Source organism: Symphalangus syndactylus, chromosome 18, assembly GCF_028878055.3.
Source record: "Symphalangus syndactylus isolate Jambi chromosome 18, NHGRI_mSymSyn1-v2.1_pri, whole genome shotgun sequence".
NCBI classification, from domain to species: Eukaryota; Metazoa; Chordata; class Mammalia; order Primates; family Hylobatidae; genus Symphalangus; species Symphalangus syndactylus.
In genome coordinates, this window is record NC_072440.2 from 69,827,245 (window position 1) to 69,848,545 (window position 21,301).

Consider the following 21,301-nt stretch of genomic DNA (forward strand, 5'->3'; position numbering starts at 1 on the left):
TACTGGAGAGGCTGAGGCAGAAGGATTACTTGAGTACAGGAGTTTGAGATTACAGTGAGCTACGATCACGCCACTGTACTCCAGCCTGGGCAACAGGGAAAGACCTTGTCTCTTAAAAAAACAGAACACCAGGCAGGCTGTCATCACTAGAGCTTAAGTATATTTCTGCACAGGTAAATAAATACATAGAATCATTATTTTTAAAGGAATATCAGATAAATTCATTATTCAATTTAATGATAACTTTTTTTTTTTTTTGAGACGGAGTCTCGCTGTCGCCCAGGCTGGAGTGCAGTGGCACGATCTCAGCTCACTGCAGGCTCCGCCCCCCGGGGTTCACGCCATTCTCCTGCCTCAGCCTCCCGAGTAGCTGGGACTACAGGCGCCCGCTACATCGCCCGGCTAATTTTTTGTATTTTTAGTAGAGATGGGGTTTCACTGTGTTAGCCAGGGTGGTCTCGATCTCCTGACCTCGTGATCCACCCGCCTCGGTCTCCCAAAGTGCTGGGATTACAGGCGTGAGCCACCGCGCCCTAATGATAACTTTTATTTATTTATTTATTTATTGAGACAGAGTCTCGCTCTGTCGCCGAAGCTGGAGTAGTGGCGCCATCTCGGCTCACTGAAAGCTCTGCCTTCCGGGTTCACGCCATTCTCCTGCCTCAGCCTCTCGAGTAACTGGGACTATCGGCGCCCGCCACCACGCCCAGCTAATTTTTTGTATTTTTAGTAGAGACGGGATTTCACCATGTTAGCCAGGATGGTCTCAATCTCCTGACCTCGTGATCAGCCCATCTTGGTCTCCCAAGGTGCTGGGATTACAGGCGTGAGCCACCGGGCCCGGCCCAATTTAATAACTTTAAAAATAATTTCAAAGCAGGTATTTTTACAATAAATAGTACAAAAAGGAAAACTTTAAAAAAAGCAGAAGAAAAGAGCAATGGCCATCGCTGTATCAAGTACTAATTTGAAGGAGGGGGAGTTGTACTGATTTTAACTGCGTGTCAGTCTAAATTATCCCCAAAGAATTTCTGGCTAGGATCCAGATACCTATAACATGTACTTTACATGAAAACTCAAATCTTCACAACAACCACGGTTTTGGGTGTGCTTATTCCCATTTATAGATAAAGCAGCTGAGACTGGAAAGGCTAAGAAACTTGCCAAGGGTATCCCCATAGGAACTGATGCTAATGATATTTAAACACAAGTCCGCCTGGCTTCAAAGCCTGCCTTCTCTCTTGCAGCTAATTTCATGGCACTGCACAAATAGTTTCTCTGAACCAGATGAAATGCCTTTGCCTACAGCCCCAAGCAAACAGTATTTCTTCTATGCAATACCAAGACAACAGTATTTTTAAACAAAAGTTTACATTTATCGTTAATCTTAAGACATTAAATGTGTGAACATCAACTGAAGCAAAGAAATGTGGATACTGAAGTAATTGTTATTTAACTATTTTCTGAAGTAACTAAGAAGAACAGTAATTCCCATATTAAGGATCATCTGACTTGGGCTGGGCGCGGTGGCCCACGCCTATAATCCCAACACTTTGGGAAGCCAAAGCAGGTGGCTCATTTGAGGTCAGGAGTTCGAGACCACCCTGGCCAATATGGCGAAACCCCACCTCTACTAAAAATACAAAAAAATTAGCTGGGCGTGGTGGCACGTGCCTGTAATCTCAGCTACTCGGGAGGCTGAGGTGGGGGAAATCGCTTGAACCCAGGAGGCGGAAGTTGCAGCGAGCCGAGATCACACCACTGCACTCCAGCCTGGGTGACAGAGCAAGACTCCATCTCAAAAATAATTTTTTTAAAAGGGTCATCTGACTTGGAAAGGGGTGCTTTTCCCCATCTACAGATGCAGCTGGAACAAGACTGTCAAAAAAAGTAAATTATAGCAGCAAGTCCAGAGGGTCTGCGATCCTGCAGCTGCGTGTATCCATGTGGCTCAGGGTGGTCTTTGCTTCCCAGTCATTTAGGATCATTCAGACCCTCCCCAGAGCCACAGTTTGCCGGGGATATTGTCTGCATGGCGAGTGTCACCCAAGAGGATCCTCGTGGGAGACTGAGCCTGTTCTATGCTATAAACATCACACAGGCAAGAACAAGAAAAGCAGACAAATATTGCCATCCTATCAGTTTGTTTATTTTTGACTATTCCGTTTCTCAGGGAAACAGGAAATGTAAGAGAATGGAATATTTGTTTTTTGGTAGGGCAGGTTTTGTTTCATTTTTCTGAATATGCTACCGGTATTTTTCCAAGACAGACTTAAGGTGGAAGGAGGTGATGCAGGGAGCTCAGAGGTGGGATTAGAAGGCCAGAGAGCTCCAGGCTGGGCAGGGAGACCACAGACCTCACTCTGCAAACATCTCCTGGGCCCTCCTGTGTGCCTGACCCGGATCAGGACGGGTATAAAGATGAAGAAGGCAGGCAGGATCTCTATCTTGGGCACCTGGGCGGGTGGTGGCAGCATTGACTGAGGTTGGGGTACAGGAAGAGAAGAGAACATTTTTTATGGGAATTCATGCAGTCGTTTGGAAATGTTGAGTTGCAAGTTCTGCAGCAGCACCTGGTGGCCAAGGTCAGGAGGCAGGTCTGTCATTCAGGAGAGGCCTGAGGGTTCAATGTTGAGCAGCCACAGACACTGCCCCACCGCTTCTCATGGAGTCAGACATTCCTCAACAATCACACAGATTCATTTAAAATGGCTAAGAAAGAAGAAGAGATGAGCAGGCTGTGACATAGGCAGGGAGATGCAAGCCAGCTGCTTGGGGAGGTGACGTTGGAGCTGACTTCTGAAGCATGCAGACATGGACACAGGAAGGGGAACATCACACACCGGGGCCTGTTGTGGGGTGGGGGAGGGGGGAGGGATAGCATTAGGAGATATACCTAACGTTAAATGACGAGTTAATGGGTGCAGCACACCAACATGGCACATGTATACATATGTAACAAACCTGCACGTTGTGCACATGTGCCCTAAAACTTAAAGTATAATAAAAATAAATCAATAAATATTTTTAAAATAAAATTTAAAAATTAAAAAAATAAAAAATAAAAAATAAAGAGTTGGCTGAATGAAGAGGAGCAGGGAGGGACTTCACTGCAGGCAGTAAAAACAGCATATGCAAAGCCCCTGTGGCCAGAGGGGACAGCACTAGTATACTAGTATCCAGGCTGGGGAGAAAGCCATTGAACCTGGGACAGAGAGGCTGATGGGGGAGTGTGGGTAAGATGGGTTTGGAGCAGAAGGCAGGGGTCAGACCACACAGAGCCCTTAAGCTGTGACGTTTTGTCTTAACATATTTGCGTTCCCACATTTCACTCCTCTAGATGGCATTTTGTACATTTGTCACAACATGGCAGATTTACAGAAGAGTTGCAAAGGTCATCTTGTTTGTGCTCCTCCTCCTGACGGGAGTGTCTCTATGTGCCGTGCTTAAAATTCCAAGGAGAGTCTGTCAGATGCTACACACCAAGGTTAAGCTTTATGAAGCAGCCGTGGGGATGCTCCTGTGATCTCTGTTGAATGAGTCTGCTTTAAATGTCTACCACAAACCCCATTTCCAGGCTGCCCCATTTCTGTCAAAGGCTTCGTAACGCGCTCCCCACTCACAACCTAGGCCTCAGGCTTCCTTCCCCTTCCCTTCCCTTCCTGCTTTCAAGGAATAACAGATCAGCCTTTGACATCCCCCGGCCCACCCTTGCTGCCGTGCCCCTGAGATCATAGACATGGAAGAGATGAGAACAAGGACAGACAGCCGTCCTATGCCAGGCCAGGCCCTGGGCATCCTCTAAGTTCATTTGCACCTCTCCGCTAGCAACAACCATCCAGTGACCAACTCCTCCGTGACCGAAATCTATTATAATGTCCATTCCTGCCATCAATCCGGTGGGATTCAAGTGATCTTCCTATTTGGGGCATGAGGAAACTGAGTCACAGAGTGGTCGGTGACTTACCCAAGGGCTCACAACTGTAAATGTGGGAGCCAGAAGTGAACTGGCATCCTTCTACCAGTGTTCATGCTGCTGCCACCTTGTCCTGCCCTGCCCAGTGGTGACTGCAGCCAGTCTTGGCCTAACAGGTCTGCTGGCCTCCACCCACGTGCTCCAGTTCTGGGCGCAGGGGAAGCGCTATACGATCATAGTTGTCCAGAGGCAGCACCGTGCAGGAGGGAGCAGGGGCGGGCGGCTCTGGCTGAATCCTAGCTCCTCCACTTTCTTGCTGACTGATCTTAGGCCAAAAACTTCACCTCTCTTTGCCTTTATTTCTATGTGTGTAAAATGGAATAAAGATAGGAGCTACCTCATAGAAGAAGTGTCAAGAGGCTTACGTGGGGCTATATATGTAAAGTGCTTAGCCCCATGCCTGGCACACACTAAGGGCTCAAGAAATATGAGCTGTTGTTTCCACAGCCTCCAGAGAACTCTTCCTAAAGCCTGCTCTACAGGTGTCTACCCCACAGCATCCAAACTCTCCACGGCTGCCTGGTATCCATGAAACACAGTTCAAACTCCTACCTCTGGTGCCAGGCCCTTCACAAGCTTGCCATTCCTGATCTGTCCGCCCTAGTTCTGGCTGCATCCCCAACAAACCTTCCACTCGAATCAACCTCTCCCCCTCCTTGCCCCTCATTCCTCCTGACTCTGCCTGTTCACATATGACTTCTCCCGCTTGTTGTGGGAGGCTTCGTCCAATACGCATTCAAAAAACGTGCTTACTGTGTGCCGAGCCTTGTGGAGAGTCTAGAGACCGCAGTGGTAAACAAAACAAGCAAAAGTTCCTGTCCTCAGATCACCTATGGGGAGTGGAGAAACAGACAGTTAAAAAAAGAAGATGAATGTATAATTTTTTTTTTTTTTTTTTTGAGATGGAGTCTTGCTCTATCGCCCAGGCTGGAGTGCAGTGGCGCGATCTCGGCTCACTGCAAGCTCTGCCTCCCGGGTTCACACCATTCTCCCGCCTCAGCCTCCTGAGTAGCTGGGACTACAGGTGCCCGCCACCACGCCCAGCTAATTTTTTGTATTTTTAGTAGAGACGGGGTTTCACCGTGTTAGCCAGGATGGTCTCGATCTCCTGACCTCCTGATCCACCCGCCTCGGCCTCCCAAAGTGCTGGGATTACAGGTGTGAGCCACCACTCCCAGTCATGAATGTATAATTCTAAATAGTGTCTAGAGCTAGGAAAGAACTCTCAGAGTGAGATAGAGAAGATAACAGGAAGCGCCTACTGGAGACCAGTGGCCAGGGAGAGTTTTCAGGGACAGAATTTCAACAGGGACATGAGTATGAGACGGGATTGGCCTAGAAAAGAGTGTGAGGGAGGGTATCTCAGGGAAACAGGGAACAGCATATGCGAAGACCGTGGCTGGAGGGAGTGCGGCACATTCAGTAAAGAACTGAAAGGTCAGTGGGCTGTAACTGGGAGTTAGGGGTTGGGCTGAGGAGGAGGAGGGAGACACATGAGATGAAACAGAAGACATGGGGGAGAGCTGGATCAGGCAGAGCCTTGGAGGCAGGGAATGGAGGCCACCTCCTCCTGGAAGTCTTCCCAGACTTCAGTCCTTGATTTCTTCCTCCAGATTCTTCTCGATCTTGATTTTCCCATCACTTACTAGGACCAGACTCTGTCTATTTAAATCTTCAGAGTCAAGAACAGGAGGAGTTGCCTCCTTTGGTGGGAGGCTGCCCGGGCCACTCGAAAGTCCTGGTTCTGTGACTCTGTGGCTTGAAGATGCGGCTGTGACTAGGCTGACCTGGGCTTCCACTCTCGTCTCTAATCCTCCCAAGGGAACACCCAGCATGGGCACTGGGCTACCCCCCGCTTATTTTGGTTTCTTTGGGTTCTTTTGAATAAAGCCCTTATCTGGGTGGGGATCTCTGTTTTCCAAAATCGGTCTGCCCCTTCTGACAGGATGTCAGGCCTCTTATGCCACTGGGCAGTGCTGCACTCTGGAGTGCCCGGGGCATGTGAGCGGGACAGGGAGCCTGTGAGAGGCTGATGCAGATCTCGCCATTCCCAGGGGAACTAAATAAAGCTATTGTTGGGAAGGGAAGAGAGAAAATAGCCGGCAAGATGTTTTTTGTCCTCTGTGACCTCTCTGTGTTTGGGGAGAGGCTGGCATGTTGCAAAGGGGTAGAAGTGGGAATGGCCTTCGACACCCATTTGAACAGCTTGGGAAGTGGGGTGGCCGCAGGGCAGCAGCACCCTCTTCACTGTCTGGCTTCGGGCAAAGGGCTGTGTTTTCTTTCTTTCTTTCTTTCTTTCTTTCTTTCTTTCTTTCTTTCTTTCTTTCTTTCTTTCTTTCTTTCTTTCTTTCTTCTTTCTTTCTTTCTTTCTTTCTTTCTTTCTTTCTTTCTTTCTTTCTTTCTTTCTTTCTTGTTTCTTTCTTTCTTTCTTTCTTTCTTTCTCTTTTTTTTTGAGATGGAGTCTCGCTCTGTCGCCCAGGCTGGAGTGCAGTGGCACGATCTCGGCTCACTGAAAGCTCCACCTCCTGGATTGACGCCATTTCCCCTGCCTCAGCCTCCCTGGTATCTGGGACTACAGGTGCCCGCCACCACACCTGGCTATTTTTTTGTTTTGTTTTGTATTTTTAGTAGAGACGAGATTTCACCATGTTAGCCAGGATGGTCTCCATCTCCTGACCTTGTGATCCGCTTGCCTTGGCCTCCCAAAGTGCTGGGATTACAGGCGTGAGCCACCGCGCCCAGCCAGCGCTGTGTTTTCTTATCTATAACATGAGGGAGGGAAAGGATGCTACCACCCATAAAGTGCCTCGTCCCATTCCTGGCCCTTACATGACAATAAATACAGTCATTTTTAGCCTGGAGGTAATATGGTGGGTGATTCACCCCGTATGCAATACCATGGCATCCAGTTTCATTTCTTGAGCTCTAACAACTGACTTTAGAAATAGAAGCCTGGGCGACAGAGCGAGACTTCATCTCAAAAAAAAAAAAAAAAAAAAGGCAAAGGAAATTTTCCCCTAGTATCAGGAAAATCCATTGCTTTGGATGAATTCTGAAATGTTTTCTGTGAAATATCTTACTTAAACATTCTCAGATTTTTCTAGATTGACTTTCTGTGTTCTCTAAATACAGATACAGCACCTACTCCACAATTTCTAACAACGAGCACGTTCCTCCAATTTCATTTAAGAACCCTGGAGAAGGACATACAGTTCAAATATACAATTCTGTTCAGCAATCACCTACAAAATAGATTTATTGCAGATCAAATCATATTAAGTGGCCGGGAGGGGTGGCTCACGCCTGTTTTCCCAGCACTTTGGCAGGCCGAGGTGGGTGGATTACCTGAGGTCAGGAGTTTGAGACCAGCCTGGCCAACATAGTGAAACCTCGTCTCTACTGAAAATACAAACATTAGCCAGGCATGGTGGCACATGCCTGTAATCCCAGCTACTCGGGAGGCTGAGGCAGGAGAATTGCTTGAGCCCAGGAGACGGAGGTTGCAGTGAGCCGAGATCGTGCTACTGCACTCCAGCCTGGCAGACAAAGCAAGACTCTGTCTCAAAAAAAAAAAAAAAATCATATTAAGTGGCATAAAATAAATCCTTCCTTCCTATGGGTCTTTGTTTATTAGAGCTCATGAAGAATCTAAACATGCCCCATGGGAAGACTGTGGTGGTCTACACCATTCACCCTTGGGGGAACTCTGTGCCTTCTATCCACCCACAACCTACTCATCCTTCAGAACCCTGGTCAGAGCCTCATTTCCTCTGGAGCAGGGGTCCCCCACCTCTGGGCCACAGACCAGTACAGGTCCATGGCCTGTTAGAAACAGAGCCGCACAGCAGAAGGTGAGCCGTGGGTAAGTGAATGAGGCTTCATCTGTATTTACAGCCACTCCCCGTCGCTCGCACGACCGCCTCAGCCCCATCTCCTGTCAGATCAAAGGCAGCATTAGATTCTCATAGGAGCACTAACCCTGTTGTGAACTGCGCATTCGCGGGATGTAGGTTGCACTCTCCTTATGTAAATCTAATGCCTGATGATCTGTCACTGTCTCCCATCACCCCCAGATGGGACTGTCTAGTTGCAAGAAAACAAGCTCAGGGCTCCCACTAATCCTACATTATGGTGAGTTGTGTAATTATTTCATCATATATTACAAGGTAATAATAATAGAAATAAAATGCACAATAAATGCAATGCTCTGGAATCATCCTAAAACCATCCCCTTATCCCCCTCCAGTTCACATAAAAATTCTCTTCCACAAAACCAGTCCCTGGTGCCAAAAATGTTGGGACCTCTGCTCTGGAGACTTGCACATGACTGCAATGTACCCCACACCTTCCTGCTATGCTGCCTCACTCTGCTCTTTCCTTGTCAGCCCATGGGTCCAAGCAGATAATAAATCCTCGGAGGGCAGAAATCTTGTCTCAACCTTCGGTGTGCCCCAACCAGCACAAGACACAGAACTAGCCACATAGTTCTCATTCAGTCGTGCCCACGGAATTGATTTGATATTATTTTATTGATCACTATCATGGGGGGGAAGCATTTATTACACTCCACATATGCATATGATTCCCAGAAAAGTGTGCCTTGATGGAGAGAGTGCTTGATAGTCAAGACACATAAACTTGACTTCCAGCACAGTGGCTCACACCTGTAATCCCAGCACTTTGGGAGGCTAAGGCAGGCGGATCACGAGGTCAGGAGATCAAGACCATCCTGGCTAACACAGTGAAACCCCATCTGTATTAAAAATACAAAAAATTAGCCGGGCTTCGTGGCAGGCACCTGTAGTCCCAGCTACTCGGGAGGCTGAGGCAGGAGAATGGTGTGAACCCGGGAGGTGGAGCTTGCAGTGAGCCGAGATCGCGCCACTGCACTCCAGCCTGGGTGACAAAGCGAGACTCTGCCTCAAAAAAAAAAAAAGAAGTACATCGGGGCTTCAGCTGTCTAAGCAATGTTTTATTTCTTAAGCAAGCTGATGTCTGTAGTATTGCTCTTTAAGGCTTTTTCCATATGTGAAATATTTCATAATTATTATTAAGTTAACAAGTAATAACCACCAGGAGTTTTCTCATCACGTAATATTAAGTGGAAAGAGCAAGAACCAAGATTGGATATCCACTATACTCCCAATTTTGTAAAAACAGAACAAATCAAGGGAAAACCTCAATGTAGATTTTTTTAAAAGAGCAGCAGATAATAAACCAAAACTATTAGCAGTCTGAGGATGACTTTTATTGACTTCTTTATACTTAAGGTAATTGATATATATATCAATCAATCAATAAGGTAATTGATGAGGTCCTTTCAATTAATCTTATCATATTTTCCAAAGTTTTTATAGTGAGTACTTATTGCTTTTGGAATCAAAATCAAATGTTGCTGTTTTTTTAACATGTATGTATTCACCATAGACACCAGGGTATGGTAAGTTTTAGCCTGAAATCAAGAAAAAAAAAATTATGGCTGGGTGCAGTGGCTTCCGGGGCTGGAATCCTAGCACTTTGGGAAGCTGAGGCAGGTGGATCACCTGAGGTCAGGAGTTCAAGATCAGCCTGACCAACATGGCGAAACCCCATCTCTAATAAAAATACAAAAATTAGCCAGGCATGGTGGCGCATGCCTGTAATTCCTGCTAATCGGGAGGCTGAGGCAGGAGAATTGCTTGAACCCAGGAGGCAGAGATTGCAGTGAGCCAAGATTGTGCCACTGCACTTCAGCCTGGGCAACAGAGTGAGACTCTGTCTCAAAAAAAAAAAAAAAAAAAAAAGATTATTTAAAGTCTACGGCAGGCCACTCTTGTGCTGGACTAAAAGGGAACTGTTCACACCAAGCTGGGAGTCTGACAGACCCAAGTTCAAGTCCCAGCTCCACCCCTTCCCAGGAAATGACTTGAGTCTCGATTTTCTTATCTATAAAATGGTGATTAAAATACTTTCCCTGGTTGCCTTATAAGGCCAGTGTGGGGGTAAAATGAGATGAGGGCCACAGAATGGCTTTGTGATGCACAGGCAGCCTTCTGCAGAGGCTCAGCAGCTACTACAGGACAGACCAGGCAAGAGACATCAAGAGGGCAAGGCTGGGTTCCTTCGGTGCCCACAGTGTAAGAGGATAGAGAGTGCTATCCATGGACAGCCGAGGAGAAGGGGTCAGGATGGCCCCCAGTTGGGAATGGTCCACGTGGAAGGAAGTTATGTTATTAGTACATAACTAGGAGGGATAATCTTTGCCCTCAAGCAATGCAAAATGTACTTCTAGAAATCAAGAAAACACTCTCAAAAAATGCACGAACAACATGAAAGGGGGAAAGCAAAGCTCAGACCTGAGTCCTGGCTTCCTAGCTCCCTGGTTAAGTGCTGGTGTGTGTGGGGAAGTATACAGTCTTTCCAGCCCAACTGTCTCACTTGTGTCAGAAGGAGAAGCGTGCATGCCTCCTAGGTCTTGCTGAGAGGCCTGACTGAAGGACAGATTCAGTATCGAGCACCTTCCCTGGATCAGGCCGTGTTCTAGGAGCTGGGAGTGCAGCAGGGAACCAACCAGGCAAGGCTGCTGTCCTCAAGTGTGGCTCCCTAAGGGAGGTGACGCAGAGTAGTCGCTCAGCACAGAGCCTACATAGTGCAGTCAATAAATGCTTGTGCCAGAGGCAGGCATGGCCACTATTATTAAGCAGCCTCGTATGGTGGCCTGGGAAGGCTTAGGGGAAATAATGAAAGTTTTCAGGTGGTTGAAGTGTTATTTGACAGAATAATGGGCCGGGCGCAGTGGCTCACACCTGTAATCCCAGCACTTCGGGAAGCAGAGGCAGGCGGATCACCTGAGGTCAGCAGTTCGAGGCCAGCCTGGCCAACATGGTGAAACTCCATCTCTACTAAAAATACAAAGATTAGCCTGGCATGGTTGCAGGCACCTGTAATCCCAGCTACTTGGGAGGCTGAGGCAGGAGAATCACTTGAACCCTGGAGGCAAAGGTTGCAGTGAGCCGAGATCGCGCCATTGCACTCCAGCCTGGGCAACAAGAGCAAGATTTCATCTCAAAAAAAAGAGAAAGAATAATGTAAGACAGGAGTATGCCAGGAATAATTAAGCTTCCATTCACTGAGTGCCACACATGTAATAACTCAATCCTCACAGCAACCATGTGGGATACTATTATTATCGTCTTTATTTGACAAATGAGGAAACTGAGGCACGGTCAATGCAGTGACTTGTGTGAAGTTGCACAGCAGTAAAGTCAAGATTGGAAACCAGTCGGTTTGTCCCACTCCATTGTCTCTGCAGATTGATGGGTGCCCCAGACAAGCTGGTCTTAAGAGCTCAGAGCTTCCTTTGGAAGCCAAAAGCACTGACATTGAGGGTGTTTGGGCCATGGCAGGGTGACCATCTGTCAAAGCATTCTTGTGGGGATTCCCGACTATATCAGATGAATGGATCTTTCTGTGGAACAACAGCACCCAGAGCCTTGGTGGCAATGCTCTGAGATGTTAAGAGTGACTTCTTCTTGTCTCTTTCAGGTCACAGCCCCACACTTCCCGGTGGTAGTCAAGCTGGGACATGCCCACGCTGGAATGGGAAAGGTATGAGAAACAGCCCTTTTACTCACAGTGGACACACCCAGAGATTCCCCAGACTACCTGTTCCTCTCTCTCTCTGTCACCCATCAACCCCTTAGCACAGGCACCCAGAACAGAGTGTTAAAAACAATCCACAGTACATCTCCCTCCCTTCCCAGCCCACCTTCCTCAGAGCTCCTGGTGCACAGAACATCTCTCCAGTTCAGTCCATCCTTGCCAAACCCTACCTGGAATTGCTAACTAATCATTCTCTATGATTGCGACTGAAGAGAAAGAGATGTAGAGCATTTTGTTGAGCGTAATTATTTTGTGAGGGGTTGCTGTCATCATCTCCACAGCCATGGTGTAAGCCCATGTCTTACTCATCTCTTTATTAGTCCATTCTCACACTGCTATAAAGAAATACCTGAAACTGGGTAATTTTAAAGAAAAGAGGTTTAATTGGCTGTGGCTCCACAGGCTGTATGGGAAGCATGGCTGGGGAGGCCTCAGGAAACCTACAACTGTGGCGACCTCAGGAAACTTACAACTGTGGCAGAAGGCGAAAGGGAAGCAGGCCTGTCTTACGTGCCTGGAGCAGGAGGAAGAGAGAGAAAGGGGAGGTGCTACACACTTTATTTTGTTTTTGAGACAGAGCCTCACCCTGTCACCCAGGCTGGAGTGCAGTAGCATGATCTCAGCTCACTACAACCTCCACCTCCCAGGTTAAAGTGATTCTCATGCCTCAGCCTCCCAAGTAGCTGGGACTACAGGTGTGTGCCACAACACCCGGCTAATTTTTATATTTTAAATAAAGACTGGGTTTCACCATGTTGGCCAAGCTGGTCTCAAACTCCTGACCTCAAGTGATCCGCCCATCATGGCCTCCCAAAGTGTTGGGATTATAGGCGTGAGCCACCACACCTGGCCAAAGTGCTACACACTGTTAAACAACCAGATCTCGTGAGAACTCACTCACTATTACAAGAATAGCAAGGGGAAATCCAAGCTTGGAAGTGGATACTTCCTTCTGTTGAGCCTCAGTTGAGACTGAAGCTCTGGCTGACACCTTGATTGTGAGACCCCACCTAAGTCAAGCCTTGATTGTGAGACCCCACCTAAGTCAAGCCTGGGTGGGAGGTGATTGGATCAAGCAAGGTGATCCAATCACCTCCCACCAGGCCCCTCTTCCAACATTGGGGATTACAGTTTAACATGAGATTTGGGTGGGGACCCAAATGCAAACCATATCAATCACTGTAGGGCTGCTGACACCTAGAAAATGGCAAACACATCTGGCTTCATGGAAGAAGCCCCCGGAGTCAGTTAACTGCAAAAGTCAATAATATAATATATTTCACACAGTCACAAATAACATCCTGACAAACTATATTGGTCAGACTCCTTCAGTTGCAAGTGTCAAAATGTTCAAGATATTAGGATGTCTGAGATAGTTCTTGGTAGATTCCAGCAGAGCTGGATCCAGGAGTTCAAATGAAATAGAGCTTGATCTCCCTCTTTATCTCTTGGCTCTGTTCATCTCTACTTGGCATTTTCTTCAGATGGTCAAAATGGCTGTGAGCCACCCAACCTTGTCCCTAAGCTCACCATCCCTAAAGGATAAAGACCCTCTTTTTGTCCAGCACCTCTGTATCTAATCCCATGGAACCTTGCTTGGATCAACGTACTTGGCCTCAACAATGGAATGTAGAGATGGTTTAGCCTCAGTCAAACCGTGTGCATCAGAGTCCCACAGGAAACGGGGCACTGGGGGTCTCCCACAGTTTGCCTCTGGCTCAGAAACAAGTGGGAACATGTAGATCTCAGTACCTGCCACTCACATTGGAGGGGACTTGAGCCCAGACACAATGCCCAACACAGTGGGTCCTAGATAAAGTACAGCTGGAGCTAAACAATGTGAGGCCAAGTAGACACCTTTCTTTGAGTAGGCCCACCCAGACATGAATAATTCTTCACCTCACATCTATAGTTTTCCCCACCCTGTTATGCCTTCTGTATGCCTAAACTCCATTCCCTTCAGGCAGCCTAAAAAGGAATGGGTCGGCCGGGCATGGTGGCTCATGCCTGTAATCCCAGAACTTTGGGAGGCCAAAGAGGGTGAATCACGTGAGGTCGGGAGTTAGAGACCAGCTTGACCAACATGGAGAAACCCTGTCTCTACTAAAAATACAAAGATTAGCCACGCATGGTGGCACATGCCTGTAATCCCAGCTACTTGGAAAGCTGCGGCAGGAGAATCGCTTGAACTGAGGAGGCGGAGGTTGGGGTTAGCCGAGATTGTGCCATTGCACTCCAGCCTGGGCAACAAGAGTGAAACTCAGTCTCAAATAAAAAAGAAAAGAAAAGAAAAGAAAAGAAAAGAAAAGGAATGGGTCAGGCAGATCAGGGCATGACCCACAGCTTGGACATCTGCATAAACTTGGGCGAGTTACCATCTAACTTCTCTTGGTTTCCTCATCAGTCAAATGATAATTCTAATAACTATCTTTTAAAAAGAGTCCTCCCTTCAGAATGTATCTCTCTAGAAAGTACACACCTTGAGGGCAGGAAGTTCTGCCTGGTTTTCCACTGCTGTATCCCAGAGCCCTAAGTGGCACCCAGTACACAGGAGCCCCCCTGCCCCACTTCTTGCTTGGGTGGATGAATGAATGAACCCCTCTTTAACCATCATCCTATGTCTCCCCCCCAATTCCCTGGCCTCCCACTGCCTCTTCCATCCCTGCATATGGCTCCAGCCCCCTCCACTCCACTAAAGCTGTCCTCTCAGTGGTCTCCAATGATCCTCTGTTGCTAATTCAGCAGGCACTTTTCTGTCCTTATTGGAATCCACCTCTCTCTATCATTTACAGTGGCTGGCCATCCTTCTGTCCCAAACTCTCCTTATAGTGGCCTCTGGTGCATGCTCCTCTCCTGGCTTTCCTCCTCTCTGTCTCTGGCCACTCCTTCTTGTTCTCCTTCAAGAACTTTTCTTCCTGCATCATCCCTAACCGTGGCTATTCCATCTGCACACGATCCCTGAGTGCTCTTGTCAACTACCTCAGCTTCACCTGCTATCTGCATGCCAACAGACTCCCGAGTCACCTTTTTCCTTCCCAGAGCATCAGGCTCTTATATCCAGTTATGTCCTCTACATCTCTACTTTGTCTCCCATGGAAACCTCTGAGCCTAAACATCCCAGACCAGGCTCAGCATCTTCCCAGATCCCCTCACCTCCCTCCTTCTACTCCTCCTCCACTTCCTCCTGTGACCTCCATCTTTGCAGCAGGAACCACCAGTCATTCAGTTGCCTCAAAACAGAAACCTGGGAGTCATCTCCCCCTCCTCCATGTCCAAATGGTCTCCAAGTCTTGTCAATTGCCCCTTGTTAATGTTTCTCTGACCTGTATCTTTCTCTCCACCCACTGCCACCATCTTGGACAGATCTGGTAAAGTCAAAGCATTCCCAAGAATTAAACTCTGTGCCTAAAGCTTAAAATAATCCCCAACAGGACATAAAAAGAAGGAAATAAAGAGATGGGAAACTCAGGTCCAGAAGGGCCTCCCAAAACATGGAAAGGAGGGTACACTCCAAGGATAAAAAAAAAAAAAATGACACAGACCAGAATAAACTGAGGTTTGCAAAAATGCTGAGATCAAGGGAAAAGGACTTTTCTCCTTATGTTTGGAATGAGAAAACTTGCAGTAACAGTCTAGACCAAGTTGACGAAGCAAATGATGTCATGTTCATAGCTGAGAGAGAGAAAAACAAAGCTGGTACCTGTGGTAAATTTGCCTTCTCTTGTGAGTGAATATTGTCCTCTTGGAGACAAGCAAAGAGAACGTTTCTAGAAGAAAGCTGGTAAGGAGGCTGTCAATGAGCTCAGTGTTGCTTGAAATCTACCCAGGCCCCCACGGATACAATTGCTGCCCTATCCTAAATTATACTTCACTCCTTTGTTCTTTTATACTTGTGGTGCCTACTCTATGCTGAGAATTGGAAAATCAATAGGACCCAGTCCCTGTCCTCAAGGAATTGGAGAGATAGTCTCGTAAATGTGCATAATGTGTTGTTGGGGGCCTGGTAGAAGGCTATGCAGAGGGTATGAGGCTTAGAGGAAAGAACTTAATTCCACCTAGATGGAAAAGGCATCCTAGGAGAATTGAGGCTTGATTTAGAAAGACAAGTGCATGGCCTTTGTCGGCGCTGGTGATTAAGAGCATGCCCAGGAAAGGAGAAAATTCAACTAGTAAGAGGAAACCTGGCATCAGGGGAACTGCATGCAATTGGGTGTGCCTGGAGATTTAAGAAATCCTAAAAAACAAAAAAGACTAGAAGACAAGAGATGGAACAATTACCCCCTTGTATTAAAACAAAAAAAATAGTAGACATCATGAGAAACAGAAATCAAAATATGGTGAAACTCCATGCCATTTTGGGAATGGTTAGACAGTGGTCCATATTCATGGGGATACCATAAGTTCCTTAGAAGTCAGTCAGGTTAGACAAGTGGTTGGGAGGAAAATGATCTGCCCCCGGGCAGGAGGCATTTGGTTGTGTCTGGAGGCAATTTTATTTGTTATAACTTGGGGACGGTGAGGGGGTAGTACTGACATCTACCAGGTAGAAGCCAGGGATGCTGCTAAACATCCACAGTACATAAGACAGCTTCCCACAACAAAGAATTGTACTGCCCCAAAATGTCAATACAGTCGATCCCACTTATCTGCTGGGGATACATTCCAAGACCACCAGTAGATTCCTGAAACCACAGATAGTTCTGAATCATCCTGTTTATTCCTCTACATACCTATGATAAAGTTTAATTTAGAAATTAGGCACAGTACCCTTGAACTTTGGGGCCACTATGAAGTAGAATAACAGTTACTTGAACATTCCATGATAATGGATCCAGTAACTGAGATGGCACCTAAGTGGCTAACGGGTGGGTGGCATATACATCATGGACGTGTTGGATACAGCGATAATTCATGTCCCAGGCAGAATGGAGCTGGGTGGTGCAAGATTTCATTACACTACTCAGGATGGTGCGCACTTTAAAACCTAGGAATTGTTTATTTCTGGAATTTTCCATTTAATGTATTTGGACGGCAGTTGACCGTGGGTAACCGAAACCACTGATAAGAAGGGACTACTGGAGTATCAAGGTTGAGAAACATTGGACAAAACTAACTTCATTTCCTTTTTTGGAGATTTTACCAGACTAGAAAACAGAGGAAGCTGTGGTGATAATAGAGTTCAACATGTTTCAAAGCATGTTCTGAAGAATTATAATTACTCAGGATGCCAAAATCTATTTTTGTCATATAGGTTTGGAAAACTCTGCATTAAAGTAAGCTTTTAGTGCAGAACTTCTTAGAGTCATAAATTTGGTCATATACATTGTTGGGGTACAAGAACGGAAAAGCAAGTAGAAATTCCCAGATTTATCTAACCCCAGAAACCTTTTGCCATTTTCTATTGAGATGGTTGTTCGTTTATTAATTTGTAAGAACATCTCACATTTGAAGAACATTAATGCTTTGTCATACTTTGGAACTATTTTCTCCTTTTGACAATGACATGTTCACCTTATTATTCAGTTTTTAGCAATTTTTAAAGTTTTTTTTTTTAAATGCAGCCATGTGTCTCCATCTTTGGAAGCAGATTGTTATTATGGTGGTTAAGGGTGTTTATTTGAATCTAGGTCACACCACCTAATAGTTGTGAGACCTTAGATAAGTTGCCTCCCCCACTTTAGTTTCTTCTCATGTAAAATGAACATAGTAATAGTATGAGCTTCATAAGCTGGTTGTGAGGATTAAGAGACATTACGTATGTCAAGCACATAGCTCAGTGCCTGAAACAAGTGGGCACACCAGAAATATGGCCTGTCATTATTAAGAATGTTCAGACCTGCTCTGGGGACCCAAAATCCAACCTAAGTCAGTAAGGGAGATACAATTAAATAGCATCATATGTCAGATACTTTATTTCACTTGGCTACAAGTTTAGTATGACTCAGATGAGGACTGGGTTGCCAAAAGCTCTAATCAACAAATGCCAAATAAATAGATGAAAATAGGCTCAACTTTATTAGTCATCAGGGAAATGCAAATTAAAACCACAATGAGTTGCCACTTTATAGCCACGAGAATAGCCAAAATTAAAAAGATTAATAATGCTAAGTGTTGGTGAGAACATGGAACAGTTGGAACACACACACAGAAAGTATAAATTTTTTGTAAAAGCATAAATTTGTACAACCACTTTGGAATATAGCTTGATATTGTGTACTAAGCTGATCACACAGGAGTTATTTTAGGTATACCTGACCTAAATACATGCATGTGTGACCAAAGCACATGATTATACTAGCTTTGTTTATAATTGCTGAAAATTCATGTGTCCATTTAATAGAATAGATAAATCAATTGTAGTATATTCATATAAATGGAATATCTTCAGCAATAAAAATTAATGAACTACAACTACATATGGCAACTTGAATGAATCTCACAAACACACCATTTAGTGAAATAAATCAGAAAGAAAAAATTGCCTATTTCTATAGTTCCCTTTATATAAAATTTAAAAACCAGGAAAGCTTAACTATAGCATTGACTCATATACATATTTAGGTGATAGAACTTCTAAGAAAGGCAGGAGATTATCACCATAAAAGTCAGAATAGAAGTTATCTTTGGAGAGGACGGAGGGGATAGTCATGGAGATGAGGCAGAAGTGGGCAAAGTTCTAGTTCTTGATTTAGGGGGTGGTTATGTGGGCATTTGCTTTGTGATAGTTCATTGATTTGTTGTTTTTTGTTTTTGCCCTTCTTCATAGTTGTGCTATATTTTAAAATAAGATTTTAAAAATGTAATTCACTCTTAGGATATATGAATGGAAAGATGATACCCAGAACAAAAACAACAGCCCTGCACCTAGCTAGCCAGTCCACAGCCAGAAGATTGTGGTGTTCCGGGCTGCACCAATTTTGGGTGTTTGAAAGGGATAGTGACAAATTAATGTATGGAAGAATGAACCAAGTAGTGGACGGATGAGGCATATACCCCAGAAGAACTAGAGAGAGTGTGACCAACATCTTCAGAAACATGGAGGATTGTCATGGGAAGATAGATTAGACCGATTCTACCTAACATCTAGTGGGCAGAGTTGGGACCCAATCAGTGTTATCAGTCCTGTGGAAAGAGCAACTTTCTAACAATCAGAGGCAAATCTTACTGGACTGCCCCTTTAGGTAAGAGGTTCTCATCACTGGACAGTTGGAGCAAAGATGAGAGAGTTAGGAAACTTATTGAGAGTTTCAAGAGATTAAGTATTATGTGAGGTTCTTAGCCTGAGATGTTTGCACACCCTGAAGTAGAGACAAACTTGCATGTGTGTTTATGTGTGGATGTGACGTGAACATTTGGGGGAAAGGGGTCCATAACTTCCTTCAGCTTCTCATTAGTCACCTGACCAGCCCAATTAAGACACCATGGAGGTGACCCTTACATTATCCTCCAATGATGAGATTCTGTGGTATTAACCAATGTTATGAGCAGTCCATTGGAAGGAATTGCACAATATCATGTTGATGCAGAGCAGGCAAGCCCCACAACTGGGACTTAGCCTGGGAAGGTTCTTGGCTTTGTTCAGGAAAGAATTCAAGAGCAAGAGAGCAAACCAGTGGTAGAAGAAAACAGCTTTACTGAGTCAGCAGTGTTACAGCTCCATGACTCCTCCCGCAGAGCAGGGCTACCCCACAGGCAGTGTGTTGAGAACAGGAGCTCAGGGGCAGTGTTTCAGTCATATTTATACCCATTTTTAATTACATGCAAATTAAGAGGCAGGTTATTCAGAAATTTCTAGAAAAGGGGTGGATCTGTCAATGCCATGGAAAGGGGCAGTAACTTCTGAGATATGGCAAGGGTAAACTGGCATGGCACTGGTGGGCATGTCTTATGGAGAGGTGCTTTTGCCTCTTCCCTGGTTCAGCCAGTCATCAATGTGGTCTGGAGTAAAGACCTGCCTCCTACCTCAGTGTTTCCATCGTAGAATTAAAAATTAAGTTCAAGGCCAACCGCTGGTATAGTGTCAGGGTAAAGCTTACAGAATCTGGAGACAAGGTTCCTGGTTTGATTCTGGATTTACTATTTACTGTTTGTGTGTCCTTGGGCAAGTTGCTTAATTTTTCTCTGTGCCTCAATTTCCTCATCTCTAACACGGGGACAAAAATCTCCCTCCCAGGGTTGTAATGATGATAGAATAAATTAATCCAGGCTTAGGAAGGTGGTTGGTTCAGTGAATGGGAGCTTTAAAAAGACACTACGAATATACACTATTATGTTGATTACTTAACCATTTATCTCAGCTAAGATGAAATAAGCAGTTACAACAGACAAAAAGGGGAGAGGAATTGAATTAAATTCTGAGTAAATTCTTAAAATAAGGAAATTCGGCATCCCCAGGAGAGGCTGCAGTCACAAATGAACCCCACTCTAGGAGTCGTCTTATCCTTATTTCATAGATCCAGGCTCTCAGGGCTTGACTCCCGGCACCTCACTTAGAAGATAAGAACTTTTAGCCCAGAGAGGACAAGGGCCTTGCCCAAGGCCACACAGCAAGGGAGCATCTCCAGTAACAGAACAGGAAGAGAAAGAAAGGCCTTTGAAATCGTTCAGCCCCATTCCATTCTTTAGAGATGAGAAGAGTAGTAATAATACGAGCAATAATAATAATCACAATAATAAAAGCCAGTGTTCTGTAGAGCTTCCTCTGTGCAGGCACTGTTCTCAGTGCTATATGTATATATGTAGTGCAGTCCTCATAACAACCCTATGAGGTGGATACTATTAGAACTTCCATTCTACAGATCAGGAAACTGAGGCACAAGCAGTAAATGGTGGAGTGGGGCACAACCCTCAGGCAGTCTGGCTGAGCTCAGGGGAGTGACATGGTACCAGATATCCTAACACCCCACCATGCAGGCACAGGGTTTGTTGTCCTTCTAAGAAGACCCTAGAGTAATGAGTGACAGGTTGGGAAACCTCTACAGACACCCCTGTCTGTTCTGGGTGATGAGAAGGCCGCTCCTTCACGCGATGTTTCCAGCAGCGCCGGCATCTTGCACACGCTGGCTTGGCCAGGTTCGCTGCCGTCATCAGCTCCAAGTGACCTGGACTCGGATCCCTTCTCTTAGGCTGACTCATTTAATGAGCTTTCTGGGCATAGTCGGCCTTTGGAGTGGGAGTCGGTGGCCCAATAACACGGTGATGAACAGGGAGTATTAGAAAATGAGCAAATAGAGGAATGGATCCCAGGGGAACAGTTAAGAAATCAAAAGGTTCCCCGCAACTGGGAGACAGCCAGAGAGGAGAGTCTCTCTGTGTTTCACAGATCAGCAGAAGTCCAGCCAAAAGTGAGCAGAGAAGAGGCACCCACCCATGAGGTGTTCAGGGGGAGGGAATTCTGGGACCCAGCCAAACCATGAGGGACCCTCCCCCTCAACACCCACTGCCCTCCCTCTCAATCCCACCTCCCTCCCTATGTCCTCTCTCACCCACTTGCCACTCCCTTTTGATGGCCACCAGCCTCCTTTATTCTCTGCTTCCCTCTCTTTTTTTTTTTTTTTTTTGAGATAAGAGCTTTGCTCTGTCACCCAGGCTGGAATGCAGTGGTGCGATCTCGGCTCACTGCAACCTCTGCCTCCCGGGTTCAAGCGATTCTCCTGCCTCAGCCTCCTGAGTAGCTGGGGCTGC

The 21,301-nt window shown here is 45.9% G+C and overlaps 1 protein-coding gene across 5 annotated transcripts in view; it reads left to right on the forward strand.

Moving 5' to 3' along the window:
• SYN3 (synapsin III) overlaps positions 1-21,301 on the forward strand; it is a 566,138-nt gene that overhangs the window by 455,033 nt on the left and 89,804 nt on the right. For all 5 annotated transcript variants that reach the window (XR_010117171.1, XM_055254454.2, XM_055254458.2 and 2 more), the window contains exon 7: positions 11,501-11,563. Coding sequence is in view for 4 of the 5 variants with exons in the window: in XM_055254454.2 (XP_055110429.2) it covers positions 11,501-11,563 (63 nt within the window). In the remaining variant the exon portion in view is untranslated. The remainder of the gene's footprint in view (positions 1-11,500; positions 11,564-21,301) is intronic.